Genomic DNA, 25,683 nt, shown 5'->3' on the forward strand with positions numbered 1-25,683 from the left:
CTGTACTGTTGCTGTTCTGGTAGTGTGCTGTACTACTCCTCTACTGCACATTGCACTCTGTGTCTAGACCCTGGGGCATGCCACTTAATTCTGATGGTGACGAAAAACCTAAGCTTGAGTAAATAAGAGTCATAATTCATTCATCTCCTAAAGTGAACGCATTAGCGCCTCTGAAACACAGATAATTAACCTGATGGCAAATGAGTGCCTCCTTGCATATTTTCTCACTTTAGAATGGGGTAATGAACCGCGATATTATAATTCCTTTATTCTAGTAGGTTATTCTAATATATTTACCATTTTTTATGTGTGGTTAAGATATGCATCTTTTATTACAGAATGAGTGTATTCTAAAAATAAATATTGGCTAGTCCGTGTTCTGTATTGATCTGGAAAATGTCAGCTCTCTATCAGAAATAGCTTGTCAAGTGTACTGTATTGGGAACAGCCTGTCAATGCATGCCTGCCAAAACCTTTTCAAAACAGACAGGTTTGTCTAGGTGAACGTTGTGTTCGTGTGACCCTCTTGGGAACTGTGAACGGTAGGATATCAAAGCCAAGGCAACATCATGTGTTTGTTGCTAATTACATCAAAATGGAGGAGCGTCTGGTTTTAACAAGCCTGAGAACCCATGGCCGTGCAGACAACTCCAAATTTAGCACCTCTTTGAGATCCATTTCTGAATACATTAGAGTATGAGAAGAAACTCTTCTCCCTGACGCTTGAGACCATCTAATCTCTATAAACATCAAGGGCATTCTGGAACGTGAAGCGGCACAATAAAAGATGTAGCGTGTCAGTGGCGATGACACTTGGTTTGATTGGAGATTATAATGACAGTCGCAGCAGAGCACCAGAAGTGCAAAATAAGTGTCACTGATTGTCATCATGTCCCCTGTGAAATACAACTGTGTACCAGTACTCTGCATGATCTTCTTGTGCATTTTTTTTTTTTTTTTTTTTCAATTTCCCTTTTGTTGTTTTTTGAAACAGGCCTTGTTGTTCTTGTTGTTAAGCTCTTCCTCTGAACTGTTTGGTAGTGCTACTTTCCCGATGTTCTCCCACTTTACATGACGTCACAGGCCTACCAAAGTAACCGCCAGTGGAATAACCTATATATGTAACAACCCTAAAACAAGCCAAGCAAATTTGGTTACCGGTAGGCAGTTACCCCTTTTAGGTTCTCTTTGAAAACAGAATTAACAATGCCAATAACTATGCATCTCCCTGTACCTTCTAGTTACAGAGGAATCATCTCTCTGCAATGTAAAGTTTCCCTCCATTGCTCTGAACTTGTTTCGCTGTTGTTTACTCCTACAGTCCTTCGCCTCTTCGAATACATATTCATGAATTCTCCCTGCTCGGCTGGCCTTTTGCTAAACCCGGCGCTACCTCCCGATTGTGGCTGGCTGTCGACAGCCTCCCTGGTATGGTCCAGGGGAATACCACACATACAGTGTGTCTTCCTGCTCCTCTGCCCTCGCCCCTGAAGAGATGGGTTTCCATGGTGAAGCTCACTGAGGAGGCGGTGCGGTGGGAGGGGGAATAAGTCCTGTTTAATATCCCGGCGTGGCTAGGTGGGATGGAGGCGGGAGACTGGTGGGAGTGGGTTCAGAGAGAAAGAGACCTCGCCGGCACGGAGGGTCGGATATTAGTTTGTTATTGAATTTGCAGACCGTGGCACTGGCAGGCGGCTCCTAACGGCCCTGCCACCCTGCGGCGTCATGAGAGGGGCATTAAAGATTTATACCCAGCCCAGCGTGTCACAGCACCCCTGCAGCCCTACACGGCTACGCCACGGCTGGAGTTCTGAGGGGGAGCAGTTTGTTTACTGGTGAATTGACACTAATGGTGTTGATGGGGAGTTTTTCTTTGTTACACTTAGCTTACGCTATCTCCGCCGCGACAATGAGGATTTGTAGCCGGCACTGTGAAACATTTGAGCTATTCATATGCATGACAGCTAGCATGGTGCTTGGCTTTCAATATTCAGGCAAAGCCGGTGGAGAGAGAGAGAGTTCCCCAGAATATGAAATTCCAATAAGGTATTACTTCAGAGTGAAAAGAATCTGGAGGAAAGTTGTGCTGGCAATTTTTATGGCCAAAGATTGGTTGTGCAATAGGGCTTGAAGGCCTGTGTGTTTGTGTGCGTGTTTGTGCATGTGCGTGACTGTGAGCAGTGGTGGAAAAAGTACCCAATTGGCATACTTGAGTAAAAGTAAAAGGTACCTTAAATGAAAATGACTCAAGTAAAAGTCACCCAGTAAAATACTACTTGAGAAAAAGTCTAATAGTATTTGGTTTTAAATATACTTAAGTAACAAAACTAAATGTAATTGCTAAAATATACTTAAGTATCAATAGTAAAAGTGTAAATCATTTCAAGTTCCTTATATAAAGCTGTCACGTCCTGACCAGTATAAGGCCTATTTGTTATTGTAGTTTGGTCAGGACGTGGCAGAGGGTATTTGTTGTACATGTTTTTGGTTATGTGTTTATATAGAGGGTTATTTTGTGTAAAGTGTTTCTGGGTTTAGTGGTGTATCTATGTAGAAAGGGTATTTGATTTAAGTGGTTCAGGGTTTATTAGATATGTATTTATGTAAGATGGGGTGTTTGATTTATGTGTTCCGGGTTGTTGGGTATGTTCTTGTATTGTATTTCTAGGGGGCTGGTCTAGTGTTGTATTTCTGTGTTGGCCTGGTGTGACTCTCAATCAGGAACAGCTGTACATCGTTATTGCTGATTGAGAGTCATACTTAGGTCGCCTGTTTTCACCTGTTAGTTTTGTGGGAGATTGTTCTTGTTTAGCTGTTTGCCTGACAAGACTGTCCAGTTCGTTTGTGTTTTTGTATACGTTATATGTGTTTCCCTTCTTCACCAAATAAAAAGATGAGTATATATTTTCCCGCTGCGTCTTGGTGTCTACCCTACGACACCCGTGACAAAAGCAAACCAGTCGGCACGATTTTCTTGTTGTTTTTTTACGAATAGGCAGCAGCACACTCCAACACTCAGACATAATTTACAAACAAAGCATTTGTGTATAGTGAGTCCGACAGAACAGAGGCTGTAGGGATGACCAGGGATGTTCTCTTGATAAGTGTGTGAATTGGAGTCTTGCTAAGGATTCAAAATGTAACGAGTGCTTTTGAATGTCCGGAAAAATTGATGGAGAATGTAGTGGAGTAAAATAGAATGTAGTGGAGTAAAATAGAATGTAGTGGAGTAAAATAGAATGTAGTGGAGTAAAATAGAATGTAGTGGAGTAAAAGTTGTCAAAAATAGAGTACAGATACCCCCCCAAAAAACGACTTAAGTAGAACTTTCAAGTATTTTTACTTGAGTACTTTACACCACTGACTGTGAGTGTGATTTTGGAAGTACATGCCTTTGTGTGAGGCAGGGTACATTATTCATGTCATATTCCTCAAAACCCAAGCTACAACCAGAAGTCTGCCCGGTAACCACAGGTACGTGGCTCCCAGCCTCCAAACCTTTGGCTCATAGGAGGAAACCCTGGCCAATCCACACACATTAGTAACCCCACTCTTTCTATATATCTCCTCTCTCTGGATTCCTGCCTGTCCCGTTTTTAAATATAGATAAGCTGTCACAGCCCTCCTGTTCTCCCCGGCAGTGCTAAGCACACATGTTTAAGTCATGTCAGTAACAGACAGGACTTGGGGCAGGGTCATTCGTTTGCTTCTGCGGTCAATAAGGCTTTAGATTCCCCTCCTTGTTTTTTACTCCTCTGTGTCTCTCCTTCAAAGTCTATGTCGACCTAGCATCAGTCTTTCTCACTTAGTGCCTGTCTTCAGTCCACACCCCTGTCACTGGTTGTCACCTAGTCAGGTTGGTGCTCCGTGTCAGTCGGTGTCACGACTCACGCCGCCATTGTCACTATCTATCAGTACGTCTGTCACTCTTTGTCTTTCAGTTCACTCTCTATGTGTCAGAGATAGTATGCGCACATCTCACTCAGTATGTTCAACCTCAGGTGCCTGGAGAGGATAGGCTAGTCGATGAGATTACATTGTCCCATTGCAAATGAACACGTGTTTCCCTCCAACCTTCTGTTTTACTCACTACATTGTCAGTTAAGACTCAACTCAAAATGTTATGCTGTTATTTGTGTTGGCCCTACATGTCCCCCAAACCTCTCAACCCCACGGTGCCTCAGTGTCTGGCAGCATCATGCCAGAAGGCAGCGTGTTCCTCCTAAAGCAAAGGGACTCAATCCCTGTGTGCATCTCACCTGAGTGATCCCAGTGCATCGGCAGGCCAACACAATCTCCAAGAGGGCTTTCCAATTACACGCCAAGCAGGGAGACGTCTGATGAACAATGGATGGGGGGGATGTAAAGGAGGGGTAGGGTGGAGGAAGGATGGAGGGAGGGCGGGAGAGGGGGGGAATGAACAACGACAATGTCTGTATTTGAAAGGAGCCAATAGATGTCTGAGAGATCTTCAATTGAGCTCGTCCAGCAGCCTTAAATGGGTTTTCTGGGGGGAAATAAAGGACCCTGTCGTCCCCTCCCTTTCCAGCCGGCCCTCGTTCCCCCATTATTAGGGCAGAGTAATGACATGTGGAGTGTCTCATGGTGGAGCCTGGGCCGCACAAACTCTATTAGTGTGTAAATGGTACAGGAGTAATGAGAAAGCACTCAGGCCAACTGAGAGCCCTGGTCTGAAGGGCAAGAGGTTCTAGCACACTGCTCAATGGAATCAAAAGAAATGCGGGATGGAGAAGAAGCTCACCAATGTTTCTATACCAATAGTGCCAAAACTGGGAATGTTACCCATATCCATGGGGTTGAAATGAAATGGAGTCTACAGAAAAGCAATTTTATGGTACCATGGCCCTGTCTTGGTCTAATAGTCCTTCCATGTAAATATCTACAATATGTAAAGCATATCCTTGTTTTCAGATGAATCGTGTTATGCTTCAACAATCTGTCCATAATACCTGTCTGTTCATCTATAATCTCTCCCAGTTTCTTCCCTGAAGGAAACATTCTTCTCCCCCTCTCTTCCCTCTCTCTTGTTCTGTCATAGCCACATAATCCATAATCCATAGCCCTTGCTTATACAAATGGTCCATGCTGCAGCCCTGCCTGGTAATAAATGGCCCAGTGTGTGTGTGGGTTGCTGGTCGGCTGCGTAATGTCATTAACTTCCCTCTCCTCTTTGCACAGCCTAGAGGCCTGGGAGACAGACAGACAGACACCCTCCATTCTGTAAATACTAACTCCTTCATGGCCTCCCTCTCCATTTTCTACAGATTTGCAGCCTAAGTCAGTGGAAAGCATCTTCATCTTCCAGGAGGGGACGGAGGGCGGCGACCAGAGCGTGACCACCAAGTACGACGCCATCGTTGTGGAGCAGTGGACTGTCATTGATGTGAGTGGGCTTTTTACATGGCTCGGAGTATTTGAGTGTTTTCCAAGGTTGGAGCTGTTTGTCCTTACATTTTACTGTGAGAGTCATCATATGAAAATATTCCCTCTAACCATGGTGGCTATGGCACATGTGTCACGGTGGCTTGTCTTATCTGCAGCAAAAAAGCCCTTATCTGGCCAGCCATTAAGTCCCCAGTTTGCACAAATCCAAGTTGGAAATGGATTTCTGTCTACTTCTGAAGGGTTTGAGGCTTTTTTTTTCTATGTGTGTGTGTGTGTGTGTGTGTGTGTGTGTGTATCACTGTCAGAGTTTAGAGTTTGAGGCTGTCGAAGTGTGAAAATAGACTTATGTCCCCTAAATGTGACTGGAGCATCGTCCAGCTCAGAAAGGAAGTCGACTCACAAAGACAGAATTTAACACATGACATCAAAAAGCTCTTAACCCTTTAAAATGACTGAAGAATTCAGACTACACAATATTCGCCGCCTTAAAATGTAATGTTTGTCAGTGTCCCACACTACACAAAAACCTAGGCGCTTGTGTCTTGAAGGTTATACACTGTGCAATTTTGAAAATCATGGAGTATGTAGGTATCTTTATGTGAATACTGTGGTAAAGATACTGCAATAATGTCTTTATTAAAGATTAGCAATTATTTTATCAACCACTGAGAAATAACATGGATTTTATAGACTTTTTTAAGCACCTTTGGAAGTTCATTGAAGGACAAAGCAACAATGTGTAACAACTTTAGATGTTCCACATTATAGTTCCAATGGATCCAATCAAAATGTGCTGGCCAGGACTTTATCAAAACCAATTTTGCTCGACTAATCTCTCCTGAAGTTAGCTTGATAACACTATTTTACAAAGGATGATCAGACTTCATTGCTGGCACATTCATTATGATAACTGCTTAAAATGTATATGCAAATTATCCTCACCGCTCATTGTCGTTTCGGTGCCAGAATAATTACACTGAAAAATTATGCTGAATATTGATTGGGATATTTTTCTCCAGCGCTCTCGTTCCCGTCATGCTGAAAGACTGACAGGTGGTTGGATTTATGAGCCGGGAAAACAAGAAAACAGGCTGGTTCACTGAGAATTCAATCAATATTGTTGGGTTGAAGCAGGAAGTGCAGCTTTTCTCAGAGATTTTGTTTTCGTATGGCATAGAACATGTCAAACTTCTGTTTTAATTGATAGCAAACTTTTAAAACAAATCTGTTATTATAGTATATTTTTGCGCAGTATTCACAATCACGTTGGTAGAATGTGGTATGATTAGTACAGTGTAGATATGTAGAGCTGTTTGTGGCCAAACTGTTTGTGGTCTGTAATCTAGAAAGTCAGACCTTCCTCAATTGTCACTAATTTCACATTTTTGTGGGAGATGGGGTCATTTCGACAGCAATTTATTTGGTACTTTAAATTCATATTAGTCAATGTATTCACCATATTAGAATGTATACGTTACACCATTTAATCAAGAAAAGTAAGGCTAAATAATAACTGTACAGATGCTCAGAATTCTGCGTAGGTCTATGGATGGACATTCTACCTTAGCCAATCAGAAACATACTTCCCATTTTCTTCAATAAATGACTATGCTCTGATGAAGGCCGACTGACCAAGCTCGGCTACAATGAAAGACATTTGCATCTGACTGGAAGACTTTTTCCTATTTCTACAATAAATTACTAAATGAACTGAATAGGACATACAGTTGATGTTCATGGAGCCTGCAAAATGAATAACTAGACATAATTTCCTACACAATGAAATTCAAATTAGGACTGTGCTCCCGTCTCTCCTATCAAAAGGAAAATCAAAATGAAAGTTCAGCCTTGAATATAATGCAATGCCTCCCCTTATCATTGAGCTCTTAAAGCTGCAACAAAAAGTTCCTGTTCTTGAGACCTCTGAGAAATATTCTTTATAGATTTTGCAACCTTGTAATTAGTTCTTATTGATGGAAGGGAATGAACTACTTAGTATACCGGCATGTTAGTGTATTTCTAACATTCTCAGTTTCTAGATAAATTATTTAACAAATAACATGAATGACAATTGAAAACAACAGGAAGTGGATGTGTGTGAATATTACTTTATGATAGCACTACTGCTAATATTTAATGCCTAACTGTGTCCTTTGGGGATTTTGAATGCATGTGGTGCAATGTGGTCAACATTTGGGTTATACTGTGGCTCAGTTGGTAGAGCATGGTGTGTGCAATGCCAGGGTTGTGGGTTCAATTCCCACGGGGGGCCAGTACAAAAAAATTAAAAATGCATGAAATGTATGCATTCACTACTGTAAGTCGCTCTGGATAAGAGAGTCTTCTAAATGACTAAAATGTACATTACTTGAGATTTTATGAAGTGTTATACTTAAGTGATAATTCCCGAAAAGCCAATATTTGGAGGATATATTTACATTTAGGCATTGGCGGTTTAAAAATATATATTTAACCTTTTATTTAACTAGGCAAGTCAGTTAAGAACAAATTCTTATTCTACAATGACGGCCTACCCCAGCCAAACCCAGATGACACTGGGCCAATTGTGCACCGCCCTATGGGACTCCCAATCACAGCCGGATGTGATTCAGCTTGGATTCAAACCAGGGACTGTAGTAACGCCTCTTGCACTGAGATGCAGTGCATTTGACCACTGCGCCACTCGGGAGCCCACAATATATCCTCCAAACACTGACTTCGAGGGCATTATCACTTTTATACAACGGGTTACCAACACGTTGAAATAATGATTTACATATTTGTATTAAAAACTTTATTTCAAATAATTTTTTTAATACTATTTCATCCTTCTACAAGGTATAGTCCCGACACAAATCTAGGGTTGCTACCCAAGCTGGCTGGTCATTCGTTCTATCGGTTCGGTTGCCAGAGATGCGACCCAGTTGTTCAGTCTTTTTGTTTTGTATCTATGGACGTGACCCAGTCGTTCGTTCTGGCAACATTCTTATCCCTTGCTTGCTAGCTAGCCAACTACAGCTAACTTAGAGTCACGTCAAACAGTGCAGTCAAAACAACAACAAAGTAGCTGCATTTGCACTTGTTTAAGCTGTTTTCTAGTTACATTTATTTGTGTATAATGCCTTGCAAAAGTACTCAACCCCTTGGTGTTTTTCCTATTATGTTGCATTATAACCTGTAATTTAAATTGATTTTTATTTGGATTTCATGTAATGGACATACACAAAATAGTCAAATATATATATATATCATAAATAAAAAAACTGAAAAGTGGTGCGTGCATATGTATTCACCCCTTTGCTATAAAGCCCCTAAATAAGATCTGGTGCAACCAATTACCTTCATAAGTGACATAATTAGTTAAATAAAGTCCACCTTTGTGCAATTTAAGTGTCACATGATCTCAGTATATGGGCGCCACCAAGCAACCTCTTCTGAAAGGCCCCAGAGTCTGCAACACCACTAAGCAATGGGCGCCACCAAGCAAGCAGCACCATGCAGACCAAGGAGGTGGAGAAGTACAGATCAGGGTTGGGTTATAAAAAAATATACAAAACTTTGATCATCCCACGGAGGACCATTAAATCCATTATTAAAATGTTTTAAGAATATGGCACCATAACAAACTTGCCAAGAATGGGCCACCCACCAAAACTCACAGACCAGGCAAAGAGGGCATTAATCAGAGAGGCAACAAAGAGACCAAAGATAACCCTGAACAAGCTGCAAAGCTCCACAGCGGAGATTGGAGCATCTATCCATAGGACCACTTTAAGCCGTACACTCCACAGAGCTGGGCTTTACAGAAGAGTGGCCAGAAAAAAACCATTCCTTAAAGAAAAAATTAGCAAACACGTTTGGCATTTGCCAACATGTGGGAGACTCCCCAAACATATTGAAGTAGGTACTCTGGTCAGATGAGACAAACATTTTGCTTTTTGGCCATCAAGGAAAACGCTATGTCTGGCACAAACCCAACACCTCTCATCACCCTGAGAACAACATCCCCACAGTGAAGCATGGTGGTGGTAGCACATTGTGGGGATGTTTTTCATTGTCAGGGACTGGGAAACTGGTCAGAATTAAAGTAATGATGTATGGCCCTAAATACAGGGACATTCTTGAGGGAAAATTGTTTCAGTCTCCCAAAGATTTGAGACTGGGACGGAGGTTCACCTTCCAGCAGGACAATGACCCTAAGCATACTGCTAAAGCAACACTCGCGTGGTTTAAGGGGAAACATTTAAATGTCTTGGAATGGCCTAGTCAATGCCCAGACCTCAACCCAATTGAGAATGTGTGGTATGACTTAAAGATTGCTGTACACCAGCGGAATCCATTCAACTTGAAGGAGCTGGAGCAGTTTTGCCTTGAAGAATGGGCAATAATCCCAGTGGCTAGATGTGCCAAGTTTATAGAGACATACCCCAAGAGACTTGATGCTCTAATTGCTGCAAAAGGTGGCTCTACAAGTTTTGACTTTGGGGGGGTGAATAGTTATGCACACTCAAGTTTTCTGTTTTGTCTTATTTCTTGTTTGTTTCACACAAAACAAATATTTTGCATCTTCAAAGTGGTAGGCATGTTGTGTAAATCAAATGATACAAACACCCCCAAAATTCATTTTAATTCCAGGTTGTAATGCAACAAAATAGGAAAAATGCCAAGGGGTGAATACTTTCACAAGCCACATCCATAACAATGAGCTAATGAGGCATGATCAGGACACTGTTGTTCAGAGGGGCTAGCCAACAAGCCAGCTAACATTATCACTTCAAACTGAAGCTGGAAAGACTGCAAACTAGCTGCATTTTATTTATTTGTAGCTGTTTTCTATTGATATTTCTTTGTATATATCCATCAAAATGTGGCCCTTTTCATGATTTCGACTGGCTGAGAAAAGCTCCGTCTGTCTCATCCTGACTCCCAACAAGTTCATTACTATGCGACAGCTGGAGATCGAACTTGAATACTGAAACAATGTCACAAATGTCGGAGAGACAAATGGGAAGGTTTATACAAATCTTCGCTGTTAACTAAATGTTAGGTAATGTCTAGATGCTTTTTGTAGTGGAGATCAAGTTTATAAATTGCCTGGCTGGGCTGATGAGACAGTGGATTTCCCAGTCAGATGAAGCAGATTAAATAGGCATTTTAACGTCATAGATTTAGCCGGGGGTAACTTGTGGAATAGACACCGGCTGGAATGCGGTTTTAACCAATCAGCATTCAGGATTAGACCCATCCGTTGTAAAATGTGTCATAAACACATTCTTGGCAACTTCATATAGCATAGATGTGGTAGAGGTCAATAGTACTCAGACCACAGGGATAGAATGTCTTCGGATTGGTGCACGTTCAATAAATCTAACAAAGTGGATATTCGTCAAATCCGTCATGATTGATGTATTGTAACAGGACAACAATGTGGTTACTAATGTCCGATTTGGATATAGTTGGCTGTTTTTGCTGCATAACATTTAGAAGTTGTTCCTTTTCAGGTTTAGAAGAAGTGACTGCTTAATGCTGACTCCTGTTCGTATAAGCTGGTATAATAGCTAAAGTACCACACAGAAATCGGTGGTGGTAGTCAAAGTCATTTTTAACTGCAACGAGTTCATTGTTGACGATGTGTAACGGCGGTCGTTAGAATTAGACCATGGTGCAGCGGAGGATGTGTTCATCTTCAGGAATTTATTACAGAAAGAACACGTTAGACAAAAAACAAGAAACCGACAGCCAAACAGTCCTGTCAGGTGCAAACACTAAACAGAAACAATTACCCACAAAACCCAAAGGAAAAACATGCTCCTTATGTGTGACTCCCAATCAGCAACAACGAGCTTCAGCTGTGCCTGATTGGGAGCCACACGGCCCAAAACAAAGAAATACAAAAACATAGAGAAAGGAACATAGAACGCCCACCCAATGTAACACCCTGGCCTAACCAAAATAAAGAACAAAAAACCCCTCTCTATTGCCAGGGCGTTACGCGATGACATGAACATGTATTGGGGTTGACATCCATACAACCATTATACTCCAATTTTTACGTCAACATAGTGTGAAATACACATATAAACAATAGCCTAAATATATGCTAATTTTGCAGGGGGGCAATGAGGACATTCGGAATCTTTCCACAACGGCATCTTTCCCCCACACGTTTCCATGGCAATTTCCATTGTTTTGGTCGAGTTCCATTGACCTCTTCACTGCATCTATTCACAACATGGCTATGTGTGTAACATATATAGGACTTAACTGTTTAACATTCAATAATGGTTTTCTAAATGCTCATTAATGCCTTAAAAAAAAGGTCATACTAAATGCCTTCCTCCATTACATTGAACAACAAGGGTGTCATGTTTCCCAGTGTTACCTCAGTTTTTCACAGGCTATATTACATTTAACCCAAAAGTGCATGGCCATTATCCGGAGAGGCATTAAACATAGAACTCTACCAGTAACAATACTGTGTGCTTGAGGCACCAGTTAACAGCATTGACATTGTTGTAATTCGTTCCCAGCAATTGTATAAATGCCTGAACTTTGAAGAGCACTACTTCACTCACCAGAAACCAAATTATGTTAAAATAGGATTAAAAGACCAACAACATAGCGTAAAGATGCCAATAAAGGATCTTTGGAGAGTGAATTTCAGACAGAGGACACTTTAGATGTGGGTCTGTGTGGCTGTGTACGTGGGTGTGTGGGTGCGTGGGTGGGTGTTGAAAAATAGGGGTAGAGTTGTACAGAATTGAAGGACCATGAATGTAATAAGAAATCTTAGGTGCTGGCTTAAGGCCGGTAGTAACCACTACAGAATGTCCGGTTAGAAGGATGAGGCGGATGTCCAGGTTAGGAGGAGTTTATTGGAAGAAGATGTCCACATTTACACACACACATCACACACACACACACACACACATCTGACCACTCATGGTTCAGATAACTGAGAATCATGTCCAGTGAGAACGGATATTAACTATGGTTCTTACAGGGAAGCGGAGAAAGAAAACTTAGGCTATAGCACTGATATAATATGAACAACATGGCTGTATAAGCTAGCACAGGTAAGTATATAACAGCCAGGGCTATGCACTACAGCAGGCATAAGGCCTAGTCCCATGGCAATAGACTAAACAACCTATTGGACTTGTACACATGAAACTCAGGCATGAATGTGCTCAAATAAATATTACAGTAATGTTGAAATGTATACATAATATAAATACAATGAGCATGAGTTATGTATATAGCATGACTGTCAGCGATGAGCTGTTTGTTAGCCTTGCACCATGAATGAGCAATGCGATCTTCTATTCGATAGCATTGCTCATTCATGGTGCAAGGCTAACAAACCGCTAATCGCTGACAGTCATGCTAAAATGCTCATGCATTCCAATGCAAAATGCTAATGGTAGTGCTAGCGGGAGCGCGAGCTAGCTAACAAGCTCAACACATGGTAATTGTACACAATAAACGACTAAACTTAGCTCCACATAACATGACACAGATCTCAAGGCACTTACGTTTAGATGCACGCACAATTGAACATCAGACCTACAGGGATTCAGTCCACAGAAGGAAAACTTCAGCAGGAGGGAAACTGTGGAAGTGCTCATCAGGATGGGGAAAGCACGTTTCTGACGATAGACAAACTGAAACTGAAGTCCTGGAAATGAAGGCTGCTGATAGGCTGAACAAGATGTGGGGATAAATATTTGGCGTGACCTTGGCCAATAAGACACTAACAAAAGTGGGGGGCCTCTGAATAGGAGACTAAGCTGCCCGACTAGAGCTAACCATGAAGGATGGCTAGAATCAGCTGACTGAAGCTGGCCATTTTAACAGGTGTCATCGGTCAGAGGCCCTCTCATGTTAACTTGTAGTCTAGACTCTAGTTATCCCAACATTTGTCTGTCATGGTGCTAAGCTTGACTTAATTGATGTAATGAGCTGAAATATGCCATCAACCCTATTGGTGCTGCCCGATTTGAGCAGCCAATTAGCATGCAGTGGGTGTTGCAAAATGTTGAATAGCCAAAATAGACAAAATTATACATCGCTGTCAGATGAATACCTCATACCTACAATTCTGCATTTTTTTCTTTTACATGTATTGAAAGCAGTAACTCCCCTCAGTTAATTCTGAACATTTCATGACTCTAGGAACAAGAAAATGTATTCAAAATAGTTTCTGAAGTTTCATAATTGTATGTTCATTAATGAGAAAATATGGCCGTTTTTTTTCCATTTCCTGAAAAGTTTCTGTTTCATTCAACAGCATCAATGGGTCTTGGGGAAATTAGTAATAACTTGCATAACTTTTTAAAGATTATCTAAGCATAGATATTGCTTGTTAGTTGGCTATTGCTTGAAATATGTATTTTAACACATACTGGTCAAAAGTAAACCAATGCATGTCAATAGTCATGTAGCAGCCGGTGTGGCAGGGAGACCACTGAAGGGATCATTAAAGTGTATCCTTTGCCAATGATTTCTGTTTCCTCTGAAGCCGAGACGAGACAAGAGCTGACCTAGATACAGAGACCAATTTTCACTTTTCCTGCATGAGTCCACTCCTATGGTCAGACTAGTTTGATGAGGGATGTGGAAATTATGCTCATGGCTTGTGGATGAGGAAGTTCCCAGAGAATTCTGCTCACCGAAATATGTGACTAATACGTCAGCTTGGTTGACATCTAAAATCAAATCAAATTTATTTATATAGCCCTTCGTATATCAGCTGAAATCTCAAAGTGCTGTACAGAAACCCAGCCTAAAACCCCAAACAGCAAGCAATGCATGTGAAAGAGGCACGGTGGCTAGGAAAAACTCCCTAGAAAAGCCAAAAACCTAGGAAGAAACCTAGAGAGGAACCAGGCTATGAGGGGTGGCCAGTCCTCTTCTGGCTGTGCCGGGTGGATATTATAACAGAACATGGTCAAGATGTTAAAATGTTCATAAATGACCAGCATGGTCAAATAATAATAATCATTGTAGTTGTCGAGGGTGCAACAAGCACGTCCGGTGAACAGGTCAGGGTTCTGTAGCCGCAGGCAGAACAGTTGAAACTGGAGCAGCAGCATGGCCAGGTGGACTGGGGACAGCAAGGAGTCATCATGCCAGGTAGTCCCGAGGCATGGTCCTAGGGCTCAGGTCCTCCGAGAGAAAGAAAGAAAGAGAGAAAGAGAGAATTAGAGAGAGCATATTTAAATTCACACAGACACCGGATAAGACAAGAGAATACTCCAGATGAAACAGACTGACCCTAGCCCCCCGGCACATAAACTACTGCAGCATAAATACTGGAGGCTGAGACAGAAGGGATCAGAAGACACTGTGGCCCCATCCGATGATACCCCCGGACAGGGCCAAACAGGCAGGATATAACCCCACCCACTTTGCCAAAGCACAGCCCCCACACCACTAGAGGGATGTCTACAACCACCAACTTACCGTCCGAAGACAAGGCCGAGTATAGACCACAAAAATCTCCGCCACGGCACAACCCAAGGGGGGGGGGGGGCGCCAACCCAGACAGGAAGACCACGTCAGTGACTCAACCCACTCAAGTGACGCACCCCTCCCATGGACGGCATGGAAGAACACCAGTAAGTCAGTGACTCAGCCCCTGTAATAGGGTTAGAGGCAGAGAATCCCAGTGGAAAGAGGGGAACCGGCAAGGCAGAGACAGCAAGGGCAGTTCGTTGCTCCAGCCTTTCCGTTCACCTTCACACTCCTGGGCCAGACTACACTTAATCATAGGACCTACTGAAGAGATAAGTCTTCAGTAAAGACTTAAAGGTTGAGACTGAGTCTGCATCTCTCACATGGGTAGGCAGACCATTCCATAAAAATGGAGCTCTATAGGAGAAAGCCCTACCTCCAGCCGTTTGCTTAGAAATTCTAGGGACAATTAGGAGGCCTGCGTCTTGTGACCGTAGCGTACGTGTAGGTATGTACGGCAGGACCAAATCGGAAAGATAGGTAGGAGCAAGCCCATGTAATGCTTTGTAGGTTAGCAGTAAAACCTTGAAATCAGCCCTTGCCTTAACAGGAAGCCAGTGTAGGGAGGCTAGCACTGGAGTAATATGATCAAATTTTTTGGTTCTAGTCAGGATTCTAGCAGCCGTATTTAGCACTAACTTAAGTTTGTTTAGTGCTTTATCCGGGTAGCCAGAAAGTAGAGCATTGCAGTAGTCCAGCCTAGAAGTAACAAAAGCATGGATTAATTTTTCTGCGTCATTTTTGGACAGAAAGTTTCTGATTTTTGCAATGTTACGTAGATGGAAAAAAGCTGTCCTTGAAACAGTCTTGATATGTTCTTCAAAAGAGAGATCAGGGTCCAGAGTAACACCGAGGTCCTTCACAGTTTTATTTGAGACGACTGTACAACCATCCAGATTAATTGTCAGACTGAACAGAAGATCTCTTTGTTTCTTGGGACCTAGAACAAGCATCTCTGTTTTGTCCGAGTTTAAAAGTAGAAAGGCTAACTACATAGGCTAACTATATTGGTTAAATGTCAAAATGTTGACATATTCTATTGAGACTATGTTGATTATTATTATTATACGGTATATGGTGTGATTAGTCTTCAATACAGCTTTTGGTTTTCAAATATGTTCTCAATTTCTCAATGATTGACATGCAGATTAGGGACTTTTAAGCCTCGTTTCAGGATACCCTGTCCATAAAAATATAATTTGATTGCGGTGGAAGAAGTGCAGCATGGTCCAAAGACAAAGTGACAGCTAGAAGGCTAGAGGAGTAGCCTAGATCATTTCCCTGGGCTGATAGACCAGACTACGGCCTGTAAAAACATTAAGGTAGAATAAGACTTATTGCAAAAAGGGAGCTATGTCTGTCATGTCTTATCAAATAGAAACGGTGGAGAATTACCTCAAAACAATAGAGCTCTGTTGTCACGGTTTTCTTCGTGGATATGAAAGGAGGACCAAGGCGCAGCGGAAGTGTGGACACTCATTCTTTTTTATTACAAAAAAAAGGAGTAGAGCATCCACTTGAGAAAAAACAAAACAACAAAACAATGAACGGTACTCACGATGTGACGTGTGGCAGGCTAAACCAAACAAAGCAGTGCACACAACAATTCCCCACAACCACAAAGACAAACACACACACCTATATAGGACTTCCAATCAAAGGCAACTATACACACCTGCCTTCAATTGGAAGTCCCGATCATCCAACCAACATATACAAACACAAACCTGTCACGTCCTGACCCCAAAACTAAAACACTAGCTCCATCTGCTGGTCAGGACGTGACAGTACCCCCCCCTTAAGGTGCAGTCCCCGGAATGCACCTAAAAAGAAAAACACAAGAAAATCCCCAATACCCCAACAAACAATAACCCCTAAACCATAAGGGAGGGAAGGGAGGGTGGCTGCCGTCACCGACGGCACTGTGCTACACCCTCCCTCCCCAACCCACCTATCCTGGAGGTGGCTCCGGTTCTGGCCGTTCCAGGCAGTCGGGCCACTTTGGCAGTTCGGGGCAGTCGGGGCAGTCTGGCAGCTCGGGGCAGTCTGGCAACTCGGGACAGTCTGGGCAGTCTGGCAACTCGGGACAGTCTGGCAACTCGGGACAGTCTGGGCAGTCTGGCAACTCGGGACAGTCTGGGCAGTCTGGCCACTCCGGCAGTTCAGGGCAGTCTGGCCACTCCGGCAGTTCAGGGCAGTCTGGCCACTCCGGCAGTTCAGGGCAGTCTGGCCACTCCGGCAGTTCAGCGCAGTCTGACCTCTCTGGCGACTGTTGACTGGCGGGCAGCTCTGACGACTGTTGACTGGCGGGCAGCTCTGACGACTGTTGACTGGCGGGCAGCTCTGACGACTGTTGACTGGCGGGCAGCTCTGACGACTGTTGACTGGCGAGGCTGGGCTGACGCACTAGACTCCTGATGCGTGGGGCTGGTATTGGACTTGCCAGCCTGGAGACACGCACCTCCATGCTAGTGCGTCTAGCGGGAAACACCGGACCGAAAGGGCGCTCTGGCGGTCTTGAGTGCAGGGTTGGCATCACCCCTTCCGGCTCGATGCCTACTTCGCCCTGGCACATGCGGGGTGCTGGTACCTTGCCTACCGGCCTGAAAATCCCAGGCCTCACCACAGCCCCAACCCCAAAGCACGGGATCTGTCCAGTCTGCCCTACAAGGGTACGGGGAGCTGGCCTGGGGCTGTAATCTCGCCCCGCCAAATAGCCCTTGTGCCCCCCCCCCCTAAACAATTCTTGGGGGTGCCTCTCGGTCTCCCAGTCCTTGCCAGCCTTCTTCCGCCGCTTGGTCGTGTGTCGGTGGGGAATTCTGTCACGGTTTTCTTCGTGGATATGAAAGGAGGACCAAGGCGCAGCGGAAGTGTGGACACTCATTCTTTTTTATTACCAAAAAAAGGAGTAGAGCATCCACTTGAGAAAAAACAAAACAACAAAACAATGAACGGTACTCACGATGTGACGGTGTGGCAGCTTAACCCAAACAAAGCAGTGCACACAACAATTCCCCACAACCCCAAAGACAAACACACATACCTATATAGGACTTCCAATCAAAGGCAACTATACACACCTGCCTTCAATTGGAAGTCCCGATCATCCAACCAACATATACAAACACAAACCTGTCACGTCCTGACCCCAAAACTAAAACACTAGCTCTATCTGCTGGTCAGGACATGACATCTGTTTTCGTTCATCCAACTCTTAGTGAACTTTGAACCCAAGAGTTGAACTCAGCCCCACCCTACTAGTTTTACTCTATAACACTGTTCTGTTTTCAAATCTTAGCCGCTACCTCACCGTTCTCCACTCTTGATAATGTAGCCCTTTACCACCCTAGCTTGCACCCCACCCTGTTTTTATATATAGATTATATTTAACACACAAATCAGAACACAGAGTTACTGCTAAGGCGCCGCGTTCCGTTTCTCATGTACTGATGCAGCAAGGTGACAATGGTGAGATCAGGGGGTGGGAATCTTCCAGAACATGATTCACTCTTTCGAGTCTCAGTTACGCTCAGGAATGAAGAGGGCCATTAAACAAAACTTATTTCCCAATTTACTTTGCTTTTATGGCTTTGAAAATGTGTCCATTTCTGGCAGAGGTTCCAACACAAACCCTAAAACACAGCTCTCACAGCTCTGGATTTTCGGAGGGATGCTGGGACGGCAAATGCCAATGTAAATAACAGTTTCAGCAGAGCCCTCTCTACCCTACTGCAGTGTTTCTCGAACAATGGGTCCTGGCCAATTCACACTGGCTTGTGGCTTAAGACTTGTTTGTGGTTATAGTTGTTTTGTCTATCTGTTGGTTTGGGACCCACTGCCCTCAGCCTGTACTGTAGATGCCCATATAGCACTACAATGTGTGCACACATATGACATATATATATATAGATATATATACAGTGGGGGAAAAAAGTATTTGATCCCCTGCAGATTTTGTACGTTTGCCCACTTACAAATAAATTATCAGTCTATAATTTTAATAGTAGGTTTATTTGAACAGTGAGAGACAGAATAACAACAAAAAAATCCTGAAAAACGCATGTCAAAAATTTAATAAAATGATTTGCATTTTAATGAGGGAAATAAGTATTTGACCCCTCTGCAAAACATGACTTAGTACTTGGTGGCAAAACCCTTGTTGGCAATCACAGAGGTCAGACGTTTCTTGTAGTTGGCCACCAGGTTTGCACACATCTCAGGAGAGATTTTGTCCCACTCCTCTTTGCAGATCTTCTCCAAGTCATTAAGGTTTCGAGGCTGACGTTTGGCAACTCGAACCTTTAGCTCCCTCCACAGATTTTCTATGGGATTAAGGTCTAGAGACTGGCTAGGCCACTCCAGGACCTTAATGTGCTTCTTCTTGAGCCACTCCTTTGTTGCCTTGGCCGTGTGTTTTGGGTCATTGTCATGCTGGAATACCCATCCATGACCCATTTTCAATGCCCTGGCTGAGGGAAGGAGGTTCTCACCCAAGATTTGACGGTACATGGCCCCTCCATCGTCCCTTTGATGCGGTGAAGTTGTCCTGTCCCCTTAGCAGAAAAACACCCCCAAAGCATAATGTTTCCACCTCCATGTTTGACGGTGGAGATGGTGTTCTTGGGGTCATAGGCAGCATTCCTCCTCCTCCAAACACGGCGAGTTGAGATGATGTCAAAGAGCTCCATTTTGGTCTCATCTGACCACAACACTTTCACCCAGTTGTCCTCTGAGTCATTCAGATGTTCATTGGCAAACTTCAGGTGGGCATGTATATGTATTCTTGAGCAGGGGGACCTTGCGGGCGCTGCAGGATTTCAGTCCTTCACGGCGTAGTGTGTTACCAATGTTTTTCTTGGTGACTATGGTCCCAGCTGCCTTGAGATCATTGACAAGATCCTCCCGTGTAGTTCTGGGCTGATTCCTCACCGTTCTCATGATCATTGCAACTCCACGAGGTGAGATCTTGCATGGAGCCCCAGGCCGAGGGATATTGACAGTTCTTTTGTGTTTCTTCCATTTGCAAATAATCGCACCAACTGTTGTCACCTTCTCACCAAGCTGCTTGGCGATGGTCTTGTAGCCCATTCCAGCCTTGTGTAGGTCTACCATCTTGTCCCTGACATCCTTGGAGAGCTCTTTGGTCTTGGCCATGGTGGAGAGTTTGTAATCTGATTGATTGATTGCTTCTGTGGACAGGTGTCTTTTATACAGGTAACAAGCTGCGGTTAGGAGCACTCCCTTTAAGAGTGTGCTCCTAATCTCAGCTCGTTACCTGTATAAAAGACACCTGGGATCCAGAAATCTTTCTGATTGAGAGGGGGTCAAATACTTATTTCCCTCATTAAAATGCAAATCAATTTATAACATTTCTGACATGCGTTTTTCTGGATATTTTTGTTGTTATTCTGTCTTTTCATATCTGACACATACTGTGGTTTGTCAGTGAGGGCAGATGCAGAGGAGATGGAACACCACACACACTTCCTGTGTGAGCAGAGGCGTTAGCGCATGTGTGCGTGCGACGAGCATGTGTCTTTAACCCAAATCCCATGTGCACTACACTGTCATACCAGCGAACAATCTAACAGAAATGCATGTATTTTGGTATGCATTATACATAGTTCATCATCTGTTGTCAAGAGCTTGGGTAATCGTGACTCTTTTGATGTGGTTTTAATGGTTTATGTGTTTATGCATGCATACGTTTATGCGTGTGTGTGCCTGTCTGCCTGCGTGTGTGTTTTCATACTTTGGAATTTTGGGTAAAGATTACTTGTCATGCAAATGGGCACAGTTATTGTCATAATTGTCATTTTTGTTAAAATGTTTTGAGCATCGTAATGCTGTCGCCCTGACCAGGTGAACTCTTCTATTTTGGTCAGGGTGTGGCATTTCTATAGTTTATTTTCTATGTTTTGGTATAGCCTTGCTTTGGGGCGTATTTCTATGTTGGGTTCTGTCGATTCCCAATCAGAGACAGCTGTCGCTAGTTGCCTCTGATTGGGGAATCATATTTAAGTTCCTTTTCCCCCCACGATGTTTGTGGGTTGTTGTCTCTTTTTGTTTGAGCAGTAGCGATACGTTTATTCTCTGTTTTGACCGTGTTATTTCAGTCTGAAATCAATAACATGTGTTCGCTCCCAGCTGCGCCTTGGTCCACTTCTTCCTTCATGCACGACGATCGCTACAGAACAACCCACCGAACCAGGACCAAGCAGCGGGAGGATAAGGAGCGTGAGAGATAGGCTCGCGAGGGGAAGGAGTTCTGGACCTGGGAGGAGATCATGTCGGGGAAAGGACCCTGGCGGAAGGATTCCCAGGTCGAGGAGGTGATGCCAGCCGGTGGAAGGAGTCGCAGGCGGCGGTCGAGGAGGCCCGGAAGACACCCCCAAGAATTTTTTTTTTGGGGGGGCTAATGGGGTGGTCCGGAAGGGCAGAGGAAGAGCCCAGACCACTGCTCTCGTGGGGGATAACGGCGAAGGAGGAGGCAGAGATGTGGCAGGTCCTGGAGGACCTGCGTAGGGACAGCGTGGAGGAAGAGCCTTGGGTGGCAGAGGTGCGCACGGTATCGCCAGTGCGCCTGCACAGCCCAGTGCGCTCTGTGCCAGCGCCCCACATTTGCCGGGCTAGGGGGAGTGTTCAGCGAGGACGTGTTGTGCCGGCTCAGCGCTCCTGGCCTCCGGTGCCCCTTCTCGGTCCGATGTATCCTGCGCCGAGGACGCGCACTGTGTCTCCGGTACGGCTGCACAGCCCAGTGCGTTCTGTGCCAGCGCTCCACACTTGCCAGGCTAAGGTGGGCGTTGAGCCAGAACGGGTGATGTCAGCTGTGCACTCCAGACCTCCAGTGCGCCTCCTCGGTCCAGGATATCCGGCGCCGCTTATGCGCACTGTGTCGTCGGTGTGCGGTCACGGTCCAGCACGTCCTGTGCCAGCACCTCGCCCTTGCCGGGCGAATGTGGTGCGTGTCCCCAGTCCTGTCCGGCCCATCCCTGCTCCCCGCACCAAGTTAGTGGTGCGTGTCCCCAGTCCTGTCCGGCCCATTCCTGCTCCCCGCACCAAGCCAGTGGTGCGTGTCCCCAGTCCTGTCCGGCCCGTCCCTGCTCCCCGCACCAGGTTGGTGGTGCGTGTCCACAGTCCTGTCCGGCCCATCCCTGCTCCCCGCACCAAGCCAGTGGTGTGTGTCCCCAGTCCAGTCCGGCCCGTCCCTGCTCCCCGCACCAAGCCAGTGGTGCGTGTCCCCAGTCCAGTCCGGCCCGTCCCTGCTCCCCGCACCAGGTTAGTGGTGCGTGTCCCCAGTCCTGTCCGGCCCATTCCTACTCCCCGCACCAAGCCAGTGGTGCGTGTGTCCAGTCCGGCCCGTCCCTGCTCCCCGCACCAAGCCAGTGGTGCGTGTGTCCAGTCCAGTCCGGCCCGTCCCTGCTCCCCGCACCAAGCCAGTGGTGCGTGTCCCCAGTCCAGTCCGGCCTGTCCCTGCTCCCCGCACCAGGTTGGTTGTGCGTGTCCCCAGGCCAGTCCGGCCCGTCCCTGCTCCCCGCACCAGGTTGGTGGTGCGTGTCCCCGGTCCTGTCCGGCCCGTCCCTGTTCCCCGCACCAGGCCCACGGCACGTGTCCACAGTCCGACACGGCCTGTGTCCGGTCCACCGGTGACCAGTCCTGTTCCGGTCGGCGGCTCCGCTCCGGAGCCTGAGCATGCCGCTCCACCGTGGTCCAGTCCGGGCCAGAGGGGTAGGGCTAGGGTGGAGGCAGGGGGAGAAACACGCCCGGGGCCAGAGCCTCCACCGAGGGTGAGGCGCCCACCCGGGTCCCCCCCCTAATAGACTTTAGGTTGGTGCGCCGGGAGTACGCACTGTTGGAGGGGGGGTACTGTCACGCCCTGACCAGGTGAACTCTTCTATTTTGGTCAGGGTGTGGCATTTCTATGGTTTATTTTCTATGTTTTGGTATAGCCTTGCTTTGGGGCGTATTTCTATGTTGGGTTCTGTCGATTCCCAATCAGAGACAGCTGTCGCTAGTTGCCTCTGATTGGGGAATCATATTTAAGTTCCTTTTCCCCCCACGATGTTTGTGGGTTGTTGTCTCTTTTTGTTTGAGCAGTAGCAATACGTTTATTCTCTGTTTTGACCGTGTTATTTCAGTCTGAAATAAATAACATGTGTTCGCTCCCAGCTGCGCCTTGGTCCACTTCTTCCTTCATGCACGACGATCGCTACAAATGCATCTCTGAAAAATAGCTACGACAAACCTAATGAGTACAACCCAGCTTTGGTAACACCCCTGTCTCAAAAACCTCTTGGAACTTTTGGAAATTAAGCTTCTCCCAACGGTGCCATTCTGCTCGTAAAATGACTACCAACTTTACCCACCTCACGTAAAAATGAAAAACTGCTATTGAGTCATTTATATCTACTTGAATATGAAGTTGAATCCCCCCTTCTCTTAAAATGAATATGCATTATGACTATTATGATAATTATTTCTGAAGTTCACAGTTATTGTCAGTTATAGGATTATACGATTATTGTGCCAGCCCTCCTCGTACTTGTGCTTATGCGTACGTGTATGCATGCGTGTGTATAGTGTTTGTGTATAACTGGAGTATGTAATATTCATGTGTTTGTATTCTCTCTTTAGGGCTTGCAGGTGAAGACAGACTATGTTCCCCTGCTCCAGTCTCTTGCCATGTACGGCTGGAGACTAACGTGTGTCCTGCCTACACCCATCATCAAGACCAACAGGTAACTACTTTTACCTTCCAATACACACTCTCACTAGTATTGAGTTAGGGCCTGAATGACCACCATATCTCCTGGTTACCTAACTCTGGTATTGATTGGTCAACCTGATTAACCCTCTGGAGATTAAACTGCCTTCTCTTTGATTTCGAAGAGCACCCATCTCATTTGGACCAAGCGATGGTCAGCCCATATCACTGGTCAATTAACAGCTCATGGATTATGGATTGTGAAGTCAGTCAGAAGAACTCAACAGGTTGTTCAACGAAAATACTAACTGGCCCCAATTGGCGGGTTCATTCGTAACAGCGTGTGGTGCGAGACAGTTTAAACCCACAAATGTGTGTAACTGGAAAATCCCTTCAGAGAAATGTAACGGTTCTTCTGCTCAGCCCCTGCCGACTCATTCATCTTATATGAGGATTATGCACGCACACATTCGCTAACAGTCAACAGCTCAGTCATCTATCAGCAGTCACAACATGTCTTCCAAGTCTTCAATAATACTTGTTTCCCACCTGAAACCCCACTTTACACAGTCACAAGCACTCATCATTATCACAAGTCAGAACACGTCCAGTCCAATGATATGTACCCCTTGCATTGATTCCTGAAGAACAGAACTTATAAATAAATGTCTTGTGAGCTTAGTTCAACTGTCGTACCACATCAGAACCCAAAATATAAGCTTGTTTTACTCCAATGTTTGTAAACAAAGTAAATGCAAACAAACACTGTATAGCCTGAAAACATAGTTAAAACTATCATTTTAATATCATGGATGGTCAGTCCTTGCATCCATAGAATTTGAGTGGTAACATTTCTCCAACCCCATGCCCCCGTTTTTGACTGAAACAGTGGTGGGGAGAACGCTTTGTTATTGTTTCAACTACTGATTACCGCTATTAGTCAGTGTTATGTGTTATGTCAGACTCCAAGTATATGCTTAGAGTTCAACACGGTTGCAGTTAAATGTTTACCTTGCGTAACCTTGTCTCTGGTGGTCGTGTTTGTGACCGTTCCAGAGCTTAGCTGATTAATTACCGCTCTATTTTCATCCCTTGTTTTTTCATCACTCTTTATTTGTATCCCTCTCTCTCAAAATGCAACAACACAACAGCGCAACATGGCTAATTAATCAGAGAGCCGGCCTAGATACAACACAGCAACGGTCATTTCTCTCCATCTCTGAAACACTCGTCTCTTTGTGCACAGCAACGATAGCTGATGACCCATTTCAGATTATCTTGTTCATTACACTTGTATTATGTTGACTCTTCCATTTTTACAACTATATTAAAGCTAATGCACGTTGGGATACTGTCTGAGGATGAGCAAATTGCACTTCTTCCAATGGAGACTACATGGAGTCTGATCTGCATAGACCTACTTACACACTACTTAGCATCTAAAGTGAACATCCACCGGGACTCAAGGCTTCATTAATCAACGTAACATGAATGTGAAGGTGCACGTGGTAATGTACAGTATTTCTGCCACATGAAACATGTTACATTTGGTGTAAATCTGATGTTTGGACATCGTAACTGTTTTAGTAAATAAGTAAGTGCTTCATTATACCGTAGTAAGAAATGACTCAACAGAAAACATGAATAAAGCTGATGTGAACAACCACAGGTAACCACTAAACATAATACACCAAGTTCCCTACCACTGTACCAAAGAAAGTCTTGTTGCTGGTATAAGAAGTTTCTGTTCCAATACTGCAGACACTGACAGCTATGAGAGGACTGTAGCAACACGGGGCCTGTAATTTTCAAACTCATCCGCTCCGTTCTACTTTAATGGGCTTGGGCTTTTTCTTAGGACTCCGGTTGGCTTTTCCGCTTTCATTCAGCAGGAAGCTGTCCGGCAATATGACAGCCTGGAAAATAGGTTGTTGGAAACGCAGGGTAAGGAGAGAGGGATGGGAAATGGGGGGTGGTTTAGATAGTAAGCCTCTACAGGAGATCTGGAAGCCCATTTGATGTTGTGGGGAAGATTTGCAGCCAGCGCTATACCGTTG

The 25,683-nt window shown here is 44.7% G+C and overlaps 1 protein-coding gene across 2 annotated transcripts in view; it reads left to right on the top strand.

The window, feature by feature from the left end:
- Window positions 1-25,683, top strand: part of LOC115178197 (raftlin) — a 74,104-nt gene that overhangs the window by 42,421 nt on the left and 6,000 nt on the right. For both annotated transcript variants that reach the window (XM_029739291.1, XM_029739299.1), the window contains exons 7-8: window positions 5,286-5,404; window positions 23,557-23,660. In XM_029739291.1, the coding sequence (XP_029595151.1) occupies window positions 5,286-5,404; window positions 23,557-23,660 (223 nt within the window). The remainder of the gene's footprint in view (window positions 1-5,285; window positions 5,405-23,556; window positions 23,661-25,683) is intronic.

The sequence above is a fragment of the Salmo trutta genome, chromosome 3, assembly GCF_901001165.1.
Source record: "Salmo trutta chromosome 3, fSalTru1.1, whole genome shotgun sequence".
In the NCBI taxonomy this organism is placed as follows: Eukaryota; Metazoa; Chordata; class Actinopteri; order Salmoniformes; family Salmonidae; genus Salmo; species Salmo trutta.